Below are 20108 nucleotides of genomic sequence, written 5' to 3' on the forward strand. Positions count from 1 at the left end.
TCAGGCCAAAACACAATTCAAAAAAATAAAACTCAAGAGCCAGCCATTTTTTTTCTCTTTTATTTCGCATGCATGATCATGTGAAGGTCCAGGGACAACTTGTGGGAGTCTGTTCTCTCCTTCTCCTGGAATCAAAGAGGTCATGAGGCTTGGTGGCAAGTACCTGAACAGGGTGAGTCACCTCCTAGCCCCCAATCCTGATCTACTGAAACAGGGTCTTACAATGGAGCCCAGGCTGTTCTGGACCTCAAAGGAAGGTTTGGTTGTCCTCAAATGTACAATTCTGCCTTAGCCTCTCAAATGCCAAGATGACAAGTGTTCGCCACATCAAGACATTTTATTTTATTCATTTTTGAAGTGTACTCATACATTTATTGAGCCAGGAATGGTGGTACATACCTTTAATCTCAGAACTCAAGAGGCAATGACCGGCAAAGTCTTGAGTCTGAGGCCAGCCTGGGCTACATAGTAAGACCCTGTCTACATGTGAATAGCATTTATTTCACTTCTTAAATGTAGACCAAGAATAAAATGAAGTACTCGACAGACAGTCCTACTAGCCAGGTAATTCCTGTTGATATTAAATCAGTGCCTCCATAGTGGTCAAGGGCATTTGTTAGTTGTTCTGTGTCTGAGTACTAGGAATCAAACCCAAGGCCTCCTACGTGAGAAATGAAACACTGTACAATTGAACTTCACCCCAGTCCTTGAAATTTAAGCATTATAGAGAAGCAGAATCATAAAAAATAAACTGCCTAGTGGGGTCATCACTCTGAGGCTGTCTGACCGAGACCCCTAGGAGTCAGGATCATCTGTGACCTTGGCTATGTAAAATTCAAAGTAAACCTGGACTACATGATACCTTGTCTCAAAAAAAAAAAAAAAAAAAAAAAAAAAAAAAGGAAGGAAGGAGAAAAGAAAGAGAAAAAGGAAGAAAAAAAAGAAACACAAAACCAAAATATAAATTTCTCCCTTTTTCTCTACCCAGACTCTCTCCCCAAAACTCACCAGTTAATCCACTACCAACAGATTGTTAATCTTGAAAAGCATCTTCAACTGGGTGTTAATACGAGCATGCAGGAGGCAGAGGCAGGAGGATCTCTGAGTTTGAGGCCAGCCTGGTCTAGAGTCCAGGACAGCCAAGGCTACACAGAGAAACCTTGTTTCAGGGGTCTTCATTTCATTCCTTGAAAGAACAAGTTCCCTGATGCATGTTCAAATGGAAATTGATTTATCCCTAGGTTTTCAGGAAGGTGGCTATGAAGTGATATAAGTCCAAAGACATGGGGTATCTGCAATGATCATTCTGGCCATGAGTGTTAGGAGGAGGAGGCTGGCACAGGAGAGAAAGAAAATGAAGGGATGTGGGCACCACACACCTCAACCTTGCTGCACTCTGCATCTCCAAGAGGGAAAGCTTCCTGGGCTCTGAGCCAACTGCATCTGCCCCACTGTTTGTTCTGGCCACCCTCTTGGTCAACAGGGAAGAAGGCAGGAGGGCAAGGCTGAGTACAGGGATTGTTGTCCAGACACTTCATTCAAGCTTAAGGTTGCCCAGATCACCTGGTCAGGGCATCATCAGTTCCCATCAGTTCTGGGAACTGGCTGAGGGGACAGAGAAGGAATAACCTCCATCCTTCAAAGCCTTAAAGATCATGACCATGCAATTGGAACCAGACCTGAGGCTTCGTAATTAGCCCAGAGGAAGGGGTGGTTTTCACGTTTTCAGACAGGTGTGATGATGGTTCCACGTCTGTAAATCTGAATGCTCAGTGGGGGTGAGGCAGGAGGATCACTGAGTTCCAGGCCAGCCTAAATTATATAGTTCTAAGCCAGCCTGTGCTACAGAGTGAGACCTTTGTCCCAAAGAATCATACACATTTTTTTCAGTGTTAAGTGGAAATTCAAGCCCACCACCAGCCCATGCCATGGCTCCTTATCCCACCCCCACCATAATGCCATTGTATGTCAGTCTACAGATTTTCACATATTAGCTCACATCTCCTGAGGAGGGACTTGATAAGGAAATAGTCTCAGAGGGGTTACCGATTTAAGATTTATCTAAAGTCACACAGCTGGCAAAGGAAAACTTAAAATTCCCACACATCTACACTCCTTAAAGGGATTTTCCCTCTTCATGAGCTCTGGGTAGGTGTTAGACATTCAGCAATCACTCAGAAACAAGAGTTGTTTATTTATTGTAATGCTAGGGATCAAAGCCAGGGTCTCGTCCATGCCAGGCAAACACTCCATCACTAAGATATATCCCCAGCCCTCAGTGATATAATTTACTTTAATCTAAAAGGCTTTCTAGATGTAACTGGCTCCAACACCCTTGCTCCTTATACAAATGTCTTGCCTCTCAAATCTCCAGCAGACTGTCAGCCGCAGGAAACAATTCCTCTATGTGTAGATCTTTGTTGCAGCTGCACAAACATTATTGTCCATCCAACACTGGGCCCAAGGACTTGTCAGTAGGTAACAGGGAACTCAGCAGGATGGAATCCCTGCCCTCCAGGTAATTAGCCCAGAAGGAATGGCTTAAAACCCCTTACCTTGTCTTCTCAGTTCTTTGCTAGAAAAATTTCCTGTTCAGAAAATGGAATACTGTCTTTTCTATCCTATTTCTTTCTGCTACTCCACACCCAATACCAAATGCAGAAGCCCCCCCCCCCTCTCTCTCTCTCTCTCACACACACACACACACACACACACACACAAACTTTAGAAGAATCCACTTTGCCCTAACATTGCAAAGAAAACGTGTTTTTTCAAGGTTTCAGACTCCTGTCAACACTGTACGGTGGCACTGCATCACCCTCCTGAAGTGCCCCACACCTCAGTCCTCCAGATTCACAAAGCGCCAAGAGCTCTAGGACTCAGCACTGGGATAACCCAACTTCCAGGAATGACGCTCCTACCCTGGGGGGTTCCCTGAAATGAAGAAGTCATGAGTATGTGTGTGATGAACCTTAGGCTCCTAGGTTGCCAAGCAACGTGACTATGTTTTGTTCCTATTATGCCTGTTTCCATAGAAACCACAAAGGGGAGCTCTGTGGATGGGCGCTCTGCCAGGGGATTCCCCTTCCCCTCCCTTCTTGCCACAGTCCCTTTTTCTGAAACCAGTAAAAAAAAAAAAAAAAAAAAAAGTAAGAAAAGAAACCAACAGCTTTTTAAGTGTGATCCTAGAAAGGAAATCAAAGTTTGTTGTCTACAGTTTAGAAACATACTCTTTCCCCCACTGAAGGTCCTTTTGGGTGGCACCCTTAAATACAGAAAAATGACTGGCAACACTTCTGAGTACTGCAGGGCTCTCCCAGTGCCCACCTCCACCCGCCAAGCCCCACCCAGCACTAGGGGACCCTGTTAAACAGGCTTCTCCATTCACTCATTACTCTTCCTAATCTACTGTCTTTCCCAGCCAGCCAACCAACTGGTTAGTTCTGGAATCTAACATTTCCTAAGCAACTCTCAAACTCTGAACTCTTACCTCTTAAGCAAAATACAAAACCAAAAACAAGATCACTTTTCCCCAGGTCAATAGAAATCTCAGCCTGTAACTAACATCAGACTTCTTGAATTAAACTAATACAGGGAAACCCTCATGGCACTGGGTCCTAATGAAACCTTTAGGACCAGCTGGAGTTCAAGTTAAAACTGGTTAGGGAACAAGAATGATGGTGTTGTCTTGAGAGACCCAAGTCTTAGAAAGACTATCCAGAGAAAGGAAAAGAGCTAAGCAGAGGGAAGGGTGGGTACCAATGACATTAATGGAGAGACTCCATGCATCGGGGTGCTGTTGGAAAAAGAAATTGAGGCAAAGCGTGACTGCTTGAGAGAGGAGGGGAGGTAAAGAAGACAAGCACTCAGACTGGGCAAGCAATGCTGGACACAGGAGCAGAGAGGGAGCTGGAGTAAACAAAATTGGCCCAGCCCGCTCTTCCTCTGCAAAGGGACAGGGAGAGGCAGAAACATTGGGGAACACCAGTCTCCGGAATCAGCTTTCTAACTTCCCCTGCCTTCCTGGGGGAAAAGAATGCCAGCCTGGGTTTCCCTCCCTCTTCGGCTCACACTTCCCCAAGCTCAGCTTAAGATTAGGCTGAGAAGGAAGGGCCTAGACTGTCCAAAGCCTGAGTCACCCACATAGCTGAGGTTCCTGTCACTCAGTCTTGCCTCTGCTACACCCTATGCCCTCTGCCCGCCCCAGGACTTAGATTGTTGTAGCTGACCCTGCCCTGGGACTTGCTTCACTTCTAGGCTTCTTAGCACTGGGCTAAACTCTTAGCAGCTCTAAGCTGCTAGAACCTTTGGAAGCTGCCTACTTCCTGCCCTCCACAAGTTTTGTTCTGTATCCACTGTAATTACCATCATCTCCTGAGGGGAGCATTCTCCTACTTAGGAGCAAAGGTGACTCAGTATGTAGCCACAAGAATTGAGACTTGGAAGTATGTGTGATAAGTCACTTCCCCTCTCTGGGCTCCAGTTCATTGGCATGTGAGATGAAGAATGACTTGAGATGGTCTTACTGACAGCCCAAGTAAGGTACATTCTGTAAGGCTGAGTCAAAGAAATGGATACTTACTATTTGAAGAGAGTAGGATAAAAAGTGTGTGTTCACTAACCCCTGTCCTAGCAGTAGAAATGAATGGGAATGGGTGGGGCAGGGCCAGGCAGAGGCATTGCCATCGTAAGGCAGCCAACACCCTAGGGACTGTGTGACTCCCCACATGGTGAAGGGCTGGCTGGAAAGTGTTATAGCTCTGAAGTTTATGAGTCAGGGGAAATGAGGCTCTCCCTGATGACTGGCTAGGGTCCGGCTACAACAAACATTCACTCTCCCTTACATCTATTACGTCTACAAAGCTGTCAGTCCCACCTCAGCCCCCACTTCCTATGATGGGAGCCTTTCTGCCTCCCTTTCTACTCCTCCCGTTTGGCCTAGGAAAGCAACCCCTTTCCTCAGCCCTCAAACCCAGGCCCCCTCCCCCCAACCTCCCCCGTTAGTTCCCTCATGCCCTGCCATGCTCCCAACTGCCATTAGCTCTGCCCATCCTCACTGTCCACCCCAATGCTGGCAGAACTAGCCAGATAATTGCAAAAAGGCTGAGCCAGCTAGAGGCCTTCACATGACAGCTGCTGCTGGAAGGGGATGGGACAGCTGGAAATAGAGGCACATTCCATGGAAGATCCTATCAGAAAATAGTCCCAACAGCCTAACCACCCCAGCTCCTGGTCTGTGCAGTATCAGGGATGGTGATGTAGCTCAGTTGGTAGAGTGCTTTCTTACTTAGCATAAACGAAGCCCTGGGTCCAGTCTCCAGCATTATATAAGGCAGGTTCTGGATCACACACCTGTAACCCTAACACTAAGGTAAATGGAAAACAGAAGTACAAGGTCACTCCCTACCCCGAGTTCAAAAACCCTCTAAAAGAAAAACACCAAATTATTATCAATGAGCTCCAAGAACAGATATCTAAGATAAATCAATACTTATGTACCCAAGGTAGTCCTAAGTGACTAGCGATACTCTGCAGATATCCCCTGGAGAAAGATCTCTCTCTACCCCAAGCCCTAGGCACTTGAGCACAGGACATCCCAGAACTTCACTGGAGTTAAGAGAGCCTAGTCTGGGATCCATGCCAGCCTGCCTTAGTGCACAGACAGAAGCAGGTGGCAGCTTCCCTTTCAGGGGCATCAATATTTCAGTGGCACAGCATTAAGGGGGAGGGGTACCCCTAACTCATCCATACACACAAAGGACCAGAGCTACGATATTATAACTTTGGTCTCCCACTTTGAAAGCCTGGGCGGGCTATGTCCTCCCAACACAAGTCTGATATATATGGAGGGACGTTCTAAGGAGTGCTGGTTGTCACAGAAACTATTCATTTCAGGGTGGGGCCCTTAAGACACTCCTCTTCAATACTGTAGAACCAACACACACACACACACACACACACACACAGAGGCATCTTTCAAAGGGGGAAGTAGCAAATTTGGGGCATGTAGGCAGCTGGTGGGTTGAGTCCAACCCAGGGAGAACAGCAGCTGTCCAGACCCTACTCAAAGCAGGACATGAAAGGGGGAAAAAAGACAATCTAGGTCTATTCTGATAGAACTTTAAAGAACCTTAACTTTTTAATAAGCAATTTATGTAGAATTACCAACAAACCTAAAATAGCTGCTTATGGCCAGTATTATCTACAAACTAAACCAAGGCTCCGCACTCCCATTCACACTCCAGACTGTAAAGATTCTGAGACATCTGCAACTCAGGCCCTGACCCCTCTAGTTTCTTTCAGCCTCCCTCTGAGCTGAAATTCTGCCCGTTAAGTGGATACAATGGCCTCCTTCCATGAGTTTTCCAAGATCTCAGCCTGACCCATTCCCAACATCCTTTCCTCTTCTGTCCTTGACCCCTAACTTTGCCAACTTGTGGGTAGTAGTGCCAACTCTACACAGTGGCTGGTAGCAAAGAACCTCTCTGGCACACAAATAAAATTACCTGGCAGCCAGAGACATTCACAGGTTCATGCTTGTATTTGTGGCTGATGGTAGAAAGAACTAGGCTCTGACAAGATGCCTCCAGCCCAAACTGAGATGGAGGAAGGCCAGGCTGGCAGTGTGGTGACTCAGGCCTCCCCAGGGCAGGGTGGAACCGAACTAACCCCAGATGTGCTTCCCCTTTCTGCAAAAAAGGCCAAGTCCTCCCCCTTCCCCCTCTCGCCCCTTAGAAACTCTTTTAACTCTTTCCTAGGGGCCCATTTCAAAAGCCTTCCATACCCTCTTTTCACATCTCTAACCCATGTGCTCTGGACCTTTAACAACCTGGCCACCCTTCACCCTACCAAGCCACCAGGGTTAGAAGCATGAAGCAGGATGTGCAGATGAGTCACCCTTCCTGCAGGCTCAGAGAGGAAAGGAAGCTAAAGGTGAGGGTCTCTGCCCACCTCCAGTCCAGATCAAAGTAGGCTGCTTGGCAGACTGCTGCCCAAACACTGGCCCACCCTGAAGAACTCTATCCTCCAGACTAAGGCCTGCCTTTAAGTAGCACACAGGTAGCCTTTTTGTTGCAATCTTCTGCTACTGGAAAAAAACGACAGGGACACCAAAAACTGGAAGATTGCACAAGGGGGTGGGGTGGGAAAAGGAATTTAGGAGTCTGACAGGTTCAGTGAGGCCCCAGCTACAAAGATATGGGACACACCCCACACCAGCATCTAGTACTGAGAGTACCTGAGGCCAACTGCACAGGAGACAAGTTTGGATCTAACTCGCGATGAGCTGCCTAGGAGCAGCAGTGGAACAAGAACCAACCCATCTTTGGCTATTTGGATTCCAAACTACAGCCCCCACTACCCACCCACTCTTTTACAAAACAAAACAAAAACAAACAAAACCCCCCAGCAGGTTCATGGCTCCAAATACATAGTAGTCCTATCCCTAGTAAGGTCACTATTCTCCCTCCCAGGACCCTTCTATGCCTTAACTAAGGGATGGGAGAAGAAAACACAAAGGCACAAAATTCTGTACAAGAAACTAAGGAAGTCAACTTTCTGCAAATATTAGTTTCTAATTCGTTTGCTTTTTGCCATAGTTCAAGTAGCCCAGTCTGGCCTCTACTTCTTGAAGGGTGGGTACCACCAAACCTAAATGTCTTGTCTTTAGAGGTAAGTTTTACTACATAGCACTGAGGGTTCTGGTAATACTCAAGATAGCTTTAAAATTGTAGCAACCTAGCCTGTCTTCTGGATGCTGAGATTACAGCCATGTGTCACCGCAACTGATTTATGTAGTATAGAGGAATGACCACAGGCAAGCACTCTACCAACTGCAGTATAGACCCAGCCTAGTATCTAATTTCTAAAGTGAGCTCTAGATATGGTGGCATATTCCTATAACTCCAGTACTTGGAAAGCTGAGGCAGGAAGGATCTCTGCTAGCCTAGTCTAGCTTTGGCTACTGAGAACACGTCTGGGGCAGAAAAAAAATAAATTCTTGAGAAACTATAAAACTTCCTTTCTAGAAAGGATGAATACCAAGCACCCAAACCTATAATCCTAACACTTGGGAGGCTGAAGCTGAGTCTTAAGTCTGTAGCCAGCCTGGACTACACGGTAAGAACTGTTTCAGAAATGAATGAGGCTAAAAGATGGTTCAGCAGTTAAAAGTACTTGCTCTTCCAGATGACCTACCTACCAGTACTACACTAGCCAGCTCACAACTGCCTGTAACTCCCAACTCCAGGGCTCCAATGCCCTCTTCTGGCCTCCAGGGGTTCCTGAACAATCATGCAATGTGTGCACACAAACACACATCTTTAAAACAAAGGATATGACCAGAGCTGATCCTAACAGGCCAGTACCTACCCCAAGTGGCTAGTCTTCTAGAATGTTTTGCAGCATTTAAGCTAGACAATGTTACCCAGCCACTCACCTAAGGCATATATGAGGAAATGGAACTTCCCTATCTAACCATCTTCTGTAGAGCAGTTAACTGCACTGGGTAGATGTAGGCCCTATAGAAATATTGCACCATTTACATACAGTTCTTGAACATGAAGACTACACAAGGTTACACCAGAAACCTAACCCATACAGATACAGAGAGCAGTAGCTGTGATAGTTACTGCACACTGTGAGCTACCCCTTAGTTCAGCATGGTCAGCAGACACTTTCTTCAATGGTTACAGTCTGGAGCATAGCTTCTGAGAATTGGTAGTAATTAAGCCCCATCACACCACCCTGTTTTTCATCTTCCCCAGCTACAACAGCATCATTGTAAGAAGCAGGACAATAAAGACCAAACTGAGGCCAGGCCTCTACTTCTGCTCTTCTGAAAACTTCTGCCCTGCCACAGTGATGTCTCAGGCATAGGCAAAAACTCTGAAGAAGCCACCAATCACAAAGGAGGCAGGACAGGAAAAATTCAATGTTCAGTTTCCTTTAATGACCCCCATCTCCCTTGAAAGGTAGGTGCAGGCAGCTAGGCGACTGGCAAGACGTGTTCACTTGAAGATCTTGCCTTGATTGACGGCTTTGCCCACGTGCTGGAAGGCCCCCTCCCAGGAAAAGTACTCTCGAACCAGGGTCTGGGTCTCCTCGCTACCAGGATCCAGTTTCCGCCATGTATACGACTCATAGTCCACCTGCCAATCTGGACTCAGCTGAAGATTTTAAAAAACAAAATAGCAGAGGCAAGTGGTTAGACACTGGACACTGAGACATCATATGCCACGATTCACACTAACGTGAACATACTTCCTATGTTCAATCCAGAATTCTTCCTTCATACCCACTGGTCACCGCTTAAGACTCCTAGTTTTCCGTATTACTGCCTACTCCCCCAGCACCTTTCTTACCGGAAAGGCAAGCTCTTGGCCTCGGAAGACCCAAACACCAGAAATGGAGCTGCTGTTGTTAGTTCCAAAGAGGATAACACTAGCAAAGGCATTCTTCCTCAGTTTGTCCAATCGCTGGAACATTCCTGGAGGGAAAAGGGAGACTATTTAGTCTCTGGAATCATGTCACCCACTACACACTGATCTTCCTCCCAGACCCATCCCTCCTCTTCTCACCAGTGATGAGGTTGCAACTCATGAAGGTCTGGGTGAGCTCTTCAGGAAAGCGGTACTCAGCATACCACAGGGACCAGCCATCTTTATCAAAGTGTTCCCAAAAATATGGCAGCGCCACAGAGAGGGTGTCCTCATTGGAGTACTTACGCTTAAACTCATCCAACACAAAGGTGCTAAAGAGAAAACACAGGAGGCCTGTAAGGAGCAAGTCCTACCAAGACTGCAAAGCATGGCTAAGTCAATGGCTTTTTCATTTAGTACTTACTGGTATGAAGGAAGTGGTCAGTAACATAATGCAGTGACAGACACAGAACGAGTGAAAAGAACGAGGAGCACGACAAGAGCTAAGACACTTCTGTCTATGTGTCTGACATACATAGACAGACTGAGTATCTGGTGAGCCAAAGCCTTTTAATGCCATAAAATCTAAACCAGCATTTTAACTATGATTTGTTCAAGGTTTCATTCTGGTCATGTTTATTGTTTTATGATGTTATATACATATTTTCTTAGAGTACTGGGCATTGAGCTTGGAGGTTCACACATGCTTAGACAAAGTGTGACATTCTAGTTACACCACCAGTCCTAGCTTGAGGCAGGATACAGCTGGTTGCTGCCCCCAGGTGGTGGCTAAGAGCAAGGTAGTCTGTTTTTCTCTCTTGCCTCTCCCAGACATTCCCCAGGAGCCAAGAGTCATCATAGCTCAAGTCTGAGACTCAGGGGAGTCTCTCTCCCCACCATATAGGCCTTCTCAGGTTACAGGCTAGAACCAGAATGCAAGCAGAGGACAGCCACCTCAAATCTTTACACCCAGGTCCTCTAGTTCCTCTTTGTCCACTAACAAGTTTGCATACTGAAAAGCTCTTAGGTCCAGGCTATCTTCAAAGTAACCTGATACTCAAAGGTCAGCTGCCAAAAAAGCTAGCCAGCACAGGCACAGGAGAAATTACTTCCCATGGCTCAGGTCCTGTTCTTTTTTCCTCTCCAATTATAAATTGATTCCCAACCATCTTTAACTCCAGTTTCAGGGGATCTGACACCTCTACCCTCTTCTGACCTCCTCAGGCATGCACATGGTACACATACAATTGTGCAGGCAAAACATTCATACACATAAAATAATCCTATAGAAACTTTAAATAAATGAACAATGACTGAAGAAAACCTATAATCCCACTAAGTGGGATAAGATACTTTATGTCCTTTCCTTTTTAATACTGTGACATGCTAGGAGTAATGGCAGTAGAACACACCATAATCCTAACATTTGAAAAACTGAGTAACAAAGACCATGGTTTCGAAAATTGCCTGGAATCCTATGTGAAAAGAAATTTTAGCAGCTAAATAATTTCATATTGCATGAATGTGCTACAACCTACCACAACCTGTTAAAATAAAATGAATTAGCAGAGGTCTAAATTATTATCATAAACACTGGTGCAAGATGGGGACGGCTGTGCCATACTCAGTGCTTAGAAGCAACAATACAAGGACCCTCCCTCCTCAGACATGCCAAGTTCCAAGGCCAGGAGGCCTACACAAGACAGTTTAAGGACTGATTCACTAATCCTTACAACTCCTGAGTTATATTGTTACCTTTCATTTCACAGCTGGAGCTAAGTGGTAAAACTTGTCCAAGATTACTTTGTAACAAAGTCAGAAATCTGCCTTTTAACCACAAGTTCCAAACTGCCAAACTGGTCCCCAAATGTAGATTGTCCTGAAGCTGTTTGTATTTTAATGTTAATTTTACTTCCCCAAGAAGGGCTAGCAAACCTTCCCATTTCAATTAGTAAAATAAAGGAAAGCCAGTGACTAGGTGAGGATTGGGGGGGGGGGGGGGGGTAGGGAAGTAAGGGCTGAGAGGTCAGAGGACTTGAGGTTAGAGTTCATGGCAACATGGAGCTTCCCAAGGACCAGCTGGACCCAGGTGGGATTTATTGGTGTTAAAAAGCTATGAACATTAAGGATATTACAGGTCTAATATCTCATGAAGAAGGGCAATTTGTATCTTTGTCTATTTGATGCAGTCTTGTGGTGTAGAGGATTTGTTGATTGAGAGTTGAATATATAAACCTGTATGAAAAGCCGTCAGGCTGTAGAGTTGTGTTTGTGTGGGATTTTGGGGTACAGAAATAACCCAGGACAGAGGCAGAGAACAAGCGGTAGAAAACAGCCCAGGAAAGGGAGTTTGCGTGGATGAGTTGGGCCATGTTGGCGGCTTAGACCGGGCATCAGAGGTGCATGGGGCTCCAAAGTAAAACCGGGCCTGAGGAGACCTTAGGGCCGGTAAAGTGATAAACTGTTTCATATTTTTTAATATTTACTGTAACACCCAAATGTCCAGGAGACAATTCATCTAAGGGGCCTGAAAACCTCAAACCATCCTCCTTCTAGCCGAAATGTATGACTATAAATTTCTTCAGAATCCATGTCTCCCAGCACCCCAAATAATGCAGACCAAGTATGGTCTGCATCTGTAACCTCAGCACAGGAAATATAACAAGACCTCGCCTCACCTCAAAGAGCTAGGACTGATGGTGTAACTAGATTATATAGCACTTTGTCTAACCATGTGTGCAGTCCCAACACTGACTGCAGCACTGACTCCTCTTCCAGAGGTCCTGGGTTCAATTCCCAGCAACCCACATGATAGCTCACAACCATCTGTTATGGGTTCTAATGCCCTCTTCTGGTGTCTGTAGACAGCTACAGGGTGCTCACATACATAAATAAATAAATCTTAAAACACACACACACACACACACACACAAAACAATAAACACAACCAGAATGAAACCTTGAACAAATCAGTTAAATTGCTGGTTTCAATTTTATGACATTAAAAGGCCTAAAGGATGTTGATTAAATATGGTAGCACAGTTCTTTAATCCCAGCACTCAGGAGGCAGAAGCAGGCAAATCTGAGTTTCAAGACAGACAGAGTTGTCCTAAGGGAAGACAATTGTAGTAGCTCATCTCAGAAATCTAGAATCAGGTACTGAAACAAGGAGGCTGAGGAGTTAAGGTCACTCTTGGCTACACAGTTGAGACCAGCCTTTGATACATTAGAATCAGTCCACAAAACAAAACAACCCAGGGCTAGAGAGATGACTGGTTAAGAGCACTGGCTGCTCTTCCAAAGTTCCTAAGTTCAATTCTCAGCAAACCACATGGTGGCTCACAACCATCTGTAATGGAATCTGATGCCCTCTTCTGGTGTGTCTGAAGACAGTGACAATATATTCATACATAAACTCCCACAAACCAACAGCAAATAAAAAGTTCTAAGGGAAAACCACTTAGGACATCCCAACATGGTAACACAAAAAGAGACACTATCCTCAGAGGTACATAAGAGCCAGCAAGATGGCTCAGTGTATAAAGGCACTTGCCTAATGACCTGACTTTGATCCCTAAGACATGGTAGAAAGACACCCAGGGCACAAAGTCATGCAAACACATACAAAAGGAACTTCCAACATGATGCATTCCAAGATTTGAGGGGCAGAGTAGGTAATCTCTGAGTTTGAGACCAGCTTGGTCTGTGCAAGAGTTCCAGGCTAACTATGGTCACAAAGTGATACTGTCTTAAAACAAAACAAAAAAAACAAAAAGGGGAGCCAGGCAGAGGTGACACACCTTTAATCCCAGTACAAGAGGCAGAGGTAGACGAATCTGAGTTTGAGGCCAGCCTGATCTTTGGACAGCCAGAGCTGCACAGAAAAACCCTGGGGCAGGGAGACAACAAAAAACAAAATAGGTACTTCCATATTGGTACATGCCTGTAATTCCAGGTGTAGGCAAGACAACCTATCAGAAATTCAAGGACATCCTCTACCTCACAGCCTCAGAACCCAACCTGGACTACATGAGACCTGGACTACACTTACACCCATCAGTATTTTAACAGCCTGAAATTGTAGCCCTAGGTGTGCGAGAAGAATTAAGTTTAAGATCACCTTCCAGCATGCTTACCTCTTGGGCAGGTGAGCAAAAGGGTCCTTGGCCTTGGGCTCGGCAGCCAGTGCCTGCTCACACTCATCCATCTCTTCCTCAGGAGCTGGGGCAGCTGCCTTTTTTTCCTCTTTCCGTTCAGCCTGGGGCTTCTGTTTCTCTTCTCGAGAACCCTTTTCTTTCCTTGGGGTATCCTTTTTTGGCTGGCTCTCTGCAAACTTCTTAGCTGGTAGAGGAGGAAAGAAAGGAAATATACAGCCTCTTTCCTTTTTCCCCCAAACCGGGCAGCAGGCAGGGAAAAGTGATGGCTCAGAGGAATAAGCCTCAAGGAGCAAAACACCATCATATAGCACTGCATTTTAACGTAAATATCAGTAACATTTTACCCTATGCTCTGCAGGTAAACAAAAGCCAAAGGCTATGCAAATCAAAGGGTTGACAGGAGCAAACTGGACCCTGACCCCCATCACATGCCCAGTCTTCAGACTTACCATCAAACTGTGCCATCTTCTCACACAGCTTCACTTCCCCCAAGATGGCCCTGAACTGGGGCTGGTTAATGCAGGTAAGGAACCATCGGTTGGTATTGGGGAAGGCCTGGCGAAAAGAAGGCTCTAAGACCTGCCAGGATGGAACAGCAGAAACAAAATCAACAATCAAAAGGCCATGCACAGATTTCAAACCACAGCACAAGACCCTTACCTCCAGGTCCACTTTCCTCTCCATGCCCTGACATCAGAACCTTAAATGACTACATCCTGGAGGACTCCTTTCATTTAAAAAAAAGGTGCAATTTTTATGTGTATGAGAGTTTGCCTACATATACATGTGTACATATACATGTATACAACTTAGGTGCAATATTCCCTGAGGCCACAAATGTTAGGATCCTATGGAACTAGACTTGTAGCTGATTGTGAGCCATCACATGGGTGCTGATTATTAAACCCGTCCTCTGAAGAGTGGCCAGTGCCCTTAACCACTGAACTGTTGAGCTATCTCTCCAGTCTCCTGTTTGAGCTCCTTCTCCATCATCTTTATAGTTCAGTCTAAAAGGACGGCTGTTCCTATTCCTTCCTGTACCATTGTTCTACCCAATGATATAATATTCTGCTCTTTCATCTATCCTTAATTTTAAAATTTTTATGCCAACAAAATTTTCAACAGAAGTTGAAAAGTTAAGGCAGGCATGGTGGCTCATGCCTTTAATCCCAGCACTGGGGAAGCAAGGCAGAAGCAGGCATATCTTTGAGTTTTAGGGCAGCCTGGTCTACAGAAAAACCCCGTCTCCAAAATAAACAAAAACAAAAAACAAACCTGGAAAGGCTGTCATAGAGCCAATGTAAGAAGAGTACAGGGGCTCGGAATGTAGCTCAGTACAGTGACCCAGCATCTACAAGGCACTGGGTTCTAACCCAGCACCCAAATGGGGTCGTTGACTACAAGACTTATTTTGCTAAATAACCCTCCTTAAAAAGGCACTTCATGTGGGATGCTAAGAATGGAACATAGAGCATGCTGGGTAAATCCCCAGGCTCCACTCTAGCCCCACACTGTAACTACTACACAACCAAACCCATGAGGAGAATGCCACTCAGGAACACAGCATGTAACCAGCACAAACAGCACAGTCCTTCCAACTCCTTCATCGAAAAACTTCTATCCTCTAAAAGTTTTTAAGATTTCATTTTTATGTTTATTAGTGCTTCGCTTCCAAGAAGTCTGTGCCCACTTAAGTCTTAAGACACTGGCTCCCCTGAGCTGGAAATATAATTTTAAGCTGCTATTTGTGTATTAGGAAATGAACATAAAGCCTCTGCAAAAACAAGTTCTTTAAGTGCTGAGCCACCTCTTCAGACCCACACTAGCGTCTTAAAGTCTTTTTTCATTTTTATGTATATAGGTGTCTTGCCTGTGTTTGTCTAGGCACCACATGCATCCCTAGTGCTCACAGAGGCCAGAACAGGGCATCAGATCTTCTGGAAATGGAGTTACAGTTGTGAGGAATCATGTGGGTGCTGAGAATCCAGAGTCCTCTGGAAGAGCAGCAAAAAAATTTCCTACTTTGCCAAAATAGGAGGGGGTGGGAGATCTTGTCATGGAGACAGATCACAGAATTCAATTAGTCAGGTACTGCAAGTTCTGCAGTACTTGGGTTATTATACCTGAGCATTTACTAGCTGCATGTTGTGGACATGAAAGCATTACAATGAACCCTGTGAGGCATATGGTCTGGTCAACAATAGCTTTTTTTCTTTGTTATTGGGTTGCAATTCTGAACCAGAATGAGCTCAGAGCTGCTGCCTGAGAATCAGTAAAACAATATTTAAAAACAATAAGGTGGGGGGGGTAGCTGGAGATGGCTGCCTGGTTTAAGTCCCAGCACCCACATAGAGGCTCACAGTCCCGTGCAACTCAAGCTCCTTAGGATCTGCATGCACATACATGCAAATACATAGAGAACTATGAGAATTCCTATACCACTGCATCTATAAATAGTAAAGTCAAGACAGACCTGACTGAATCTGCTTCCAAAATCCCTTGCTGCTTCAGTCACTATCCTTATCTCTCTCATCTTTCATTTTGCTTTATTTTTGATGTCACTCTGTAGCCTACGGTAACCTTATACCAGAGTGATCCTCCTGTCCCAGTATCTCAAGTGCTGGGATTAAAGTATAAGCCACCACACTCAGCCTTTACCCATCTCTAATAAAAATGGAAAGTCACAGTTCTCAACACTGGATCCCTACAGCCATCAACTGGTTCCTAAGCAGAGCCAGGAATACCCAGTACAGGTTTACCCCTGTCAAATGGGATATAGATCTCACCTGTTTATAGAGCCACAACAGGGTGCAGACAACTGTGATGTCAGCCAGTGTCACTCGCTCACCCACCAGAAAAGTCCTTGTCTTCAGGTGAGTGTCCAGCAGCCCCAGGATTCGCTTCACCTCCTCTTTTGCATTTTCAGTGGCCTGTTGTTTTGAACACTCAAACTTAGTGGGTACAAGTCCCTTTCCTCATATCCCCCTACCAACAGAACCAAAGAAGCCATTTAATCAGCTCAACCCCCACCCTCTCTTATCATTAGTTGAGATTTATCAGAAATCAATCACTCGTGTTAAACTTCGTCATGATCAACATGACTTTATTTCCACCAAACTCACGGTAACCACTTCAAGTCTTTACCCTGCCCACACGTTCCTGTTATCTTTATCAATGTCCCAGTCCCAAATGGTAGGCTCTGACCCCATCTTTGCCCCAGCTTCTCCCCAAGTTCCAAAGTGTACCTGTTTGTTGTGGTGCATAATGCCCAAGGTGGGGAACACCCAGGTGCTAGCTGGAGGAACGATGTCACTGTCAGCAAAGCTCACCCACTGCACCACCTGAGCTGCAGCCTCTGGTGTACTTCCCCGCAGCTCCTCGTTGCTTACTGCAAAGGCAGAACACATAGCTTAGAACGTGGAGATCATGACAAAACCAAACCAGGTCTCTAACCCTGCCCACCGCAGCCACTTCTGCAGCCTTACCCCCAGACCCTCTCACTCCTGTATCCCCACAAATTACCATAATAGGCGATGGCATTGCTCTCAAACACACAGAATCCATCATCACCCTCAAATGCTGGAACCTGGGGAGAAAGCAGAAAACACAGAAGTAAAACACAGGGTTTTCTTACTAGAACTATTCTAAATAATGTTAAGACAGACAACTCTTGCTATGCAAACTCATGACATCTCAAACCCAAGAAATGAAAAATACTTACTATCCCTTATCATATGAATTCACAATGGCTGAAATGTGGTGCCCCACACCCTTAATCCCAGAACTTTTGTCTGAAACCAGCCAGGGTAAGTGAGATCCCACCTCAAAATAAACAAATTCAGATATGGATGCTATCTGAACAAACCTACAGCTTCTCCGCCCAAAGCATTAGGTGTGATCCAGACTCAGCATTTGCCCTTCTCCATATTTAGCTTTGGATATTCAGCTCTACTCAAGCCCTTTGAAATAAGAATCCAACTCTCAAGACATGATATAGGTGCACGGATAACACCTAGTGGCAATTTCATCCCACAAATATAAAGCAGGTCTGTGATTCTTGACAGTAACTAAACAGCTGTGGATTTCATAAGCACATATACCTCCAGTGATTTTACTTAAAAAAGAAAAATCAAATGGAAATCTAGGGATTCCTGCTGCTTTCCTACTCACCTTGCCAGCAGGAAATTTTCGGAGAAATTCAGGGGTGCGGTTGGTTTGGCCAAAGTGGAAGTGGGGTGGTGCGGAGAGCACGCGGATCTGAGCCCCGCTGTACTGAGCAGCGATGAGGACCTTGAAAGCCCTCCAGTTTTCAGGGTATGTGTACAGGGTCTACGAGAGAAAGGGTGAAGGATGAACTTCGATAAAATTTTAAAAGAATCCTGAATGCCACTCCCCACGCACATTTCCATGAAATTCCAATGTGCTCAGCTTAGTTTCACTCCTGGTGAAACAAACTAACCGAGTATCCCCTATGTAACCAGAGTCCTGTGAAATACCAAGAAGTAGAACATACCAGCTGCTAAATAAAGCTTACCAACAGATGTGACCTCTCTTAAGGACATCTCTAAAAGCATTCTTCCCTTCAAAACGTCTGGTCCCATCAGACTCCCATCTGCCTAAACAGACACACACTCACACCCATCTCTACCAGAACCCTTGTTTCATTCATTCGTGGCGACCGATCCGGCGTCTAACTACTTCCAGGCTGGTACCACGTCAAAAGCACGCACACAGACGAGAGACTTCAAAGTTCCCCTCAGAATCGCCACGTTGAATTCTAATGCCCATCGGCTGTTCTTCCTAAAACGCCTTTCTTTGCACGTCGTGAATTAACATCCCTCTGGTCCTGTCCTGCAGTGAGTTCCCAGTTGTCTTCCTACTAAAACCTCACCAGCAGGGTCCAAATGGACTCACTTCACTGTTCCTTTATTCCTCTGGTTCTCAAACCTTCCTGAAAGGCAATTCCAACTGTGCCCACAATCCCACAAAGACCCTCTCCTTTTTACTGTCCTCGCTGTTGATCCATTAGACGGTGGCAAAAGTTCCACCAACCAGCTCAGACACCACATCTCAAAATGGCAGCAAGGCTAAACACACCTTTTAAAGATCCAGAGTGTGGAGACCCGTCATCTTTTTCTCCTCAACCCCAGAACGTTCCACCTCTGGCCTCTGAGCCCCAGCCTCAGTTGCCCTCCAGGCCTTAGGAGCCCTGCTCTCCGACCGTACGGCCTCTGGACCCCAGATCGGCTCTCGGCTTGGGTCTGAAACACCCCCGGCGCCGACTAGCCCAACTCAGGCAAAGGATGGCGGTGGATAGGGTGACCCGAATCACTGGAGCCGGCAAACTTACCCCAGCCGCCATGGTGATTCCGCAGAGAAAGGGGGTGGGGCTGTCGGTGCTGCCGCAAAGTAAGCCGCAAGGGAGACAAGGGAGGAGGGAAGGAGAGAGCCGTGTGGAAACAGCAGCCGGAAAGCGAGGACGGCATAAAAGGCATACGCACGACAGTTCCGCCTCCTGCCGCGCTGAGTTGGAAAAAGCAAGGGGTGGGGCCCGCTGCCTGGAGCGCAAAGAGCGAGCGCCTGCGTAGTAGAGGTCTGGACAAGCCTAACCCCGCCCCATGGCCGACCAATCGGAAGCCTGATAGGAGACTGAGCTTCCCGAGAGAGGGGAAAAGTGTGAGAACCTGGCAGAAGCACCGCCCCTCGACGGCTGGTATCTGGAACCTATGACAGGAACTGCTTCAAGGTTGAGGTGGCAATTTACTAAATTCCTTTTTGTTCCTGTTCGGGTTTCTCTGTAAAAGGGTCATCTGTTCAGCTGGGGCCCATGGCCGAAAACATGTGAAAGTAAGTCCGCTTCGATTAAACTCCGTGCTTTTAAAACTTCTATAACAAAGCAGTGCGGACAAACTTGCCACGTCACCTGCACCTCTCAGGCTTGGCTGCGCCCCAGAGGGTCCGGTAAGACAGCCCAGTTCTGATACTATAGTTTACACATATCGAAATTTGAAAGTCTGGGTTTTTTTTTTTCTTTAAGATTTATTCTATGTATATATCAGTACTCTTTAGCTGTCTGTCTTCAGGCACACCAGAAGAGGGCATCAGATCCCATTACAGATGTTATGAGTCACCATGTGGTTGCTGGGAATTGAACTCAAAACCTCTAGAAGAACAGTCAGTGCTTTTAACCTCTGAGCCATTTTTCTAGCCTGAAATCTGAAAGTCTTGTATCCAACTTACCGGCAGTTTTGAACTCTTTCACCTTAAGGGATAGAAAAGCCAAACCCTAAACCCAAATTTGTGGTGGTTCCCATCAACTGGGGCAGGACAAGCCTTGTGTAGGCAAACCTTGATATTAGAAGTCAGTGCCTTTGCCTTGTGGTGGTGACACTCCCTTTCAAAGTAATATGAAGTGGGAGGGGAGCTCTGAAGTAGAATAGGACTGCTTTAGGGTAGTCAGAAGTTACATTAAGGCAGAGAAAAGGTATTAGAAAGGAGGAAAACAAAGTTGTCCAATGTCCGTATGAAACAA

General features: G+C 45.8%; 1 protein-coding gene and 1 pseudogene across 2 annotated transcripts in view; both read right to left on the minus strand.

Moving 5' to 3' along the window:
* Positions 1-20108, minus strand: part of LOC308417584 (RNA-binding protein 42-like) — a 431329-nt pseudogene that overhangs the window by 368170 nt on the left and 43051 nt on the right. The window lies entirely within an intron of this gene.
* EEF1G (eukaryotic translation elongation factor 1 gamma) lies at positions 8929-19055 on the minus strand. The gene is made up of 10 exons (XM_080912295.1): positions 18927-19055; positions 17747-17905; positions 17099-17162; positions 16822-16964; positions 16363-16506; positions 14026-14155; positions 13556-13760; positions 9579-9751; positions 9363-9487; positions 8929-9167 (listed from the first exon to the last, which is right to left on the minus strand). The coding sequence occupies exons 1-10, from the start codon at positions 18936-18938 to the stop codon at positions 9009-9011; spliced, it is 1314 nt and encodes a 437-aa protein (XP_080768421.1). The 5' UTR covers positions 18939-19055; the 3' UTR covers positions 8929-9008.

The sequence above is a fragment of the Micromys minutus genome, assembly GCF_963924665.1.
Source record: "Micromys minutus genome assembly, chromosome: 2".
Lineage (NCBI taxonomy): Eukaryota > Metazoa > Chordata > Mammalia > Rodentia > Muridae > Micromys > Micromys minutus.

What these genes read in the sequence shown, in the direction of transcription:
- EEF1G (XM_080912295.1), bottom strand. An exon ending in GAGTTGCAACCTCATCACTG is followed by an intron (nt 9,488 to 9,578) that starts GTGAGAAGAGGA and finishes TTTTCCCTCCAG; the next exon opens with GAATGTTCCAGCGATTGGAC. An exon ending in GCCAAGAGCTTGCCTTTCCG is followed by an intron (nt 9,168 to 9,362) that starts GTAAGAAAGGTG and finishes TAAAATCTTCAG; the next exon opens with CTGAGTCCAGATTGGCAGGT.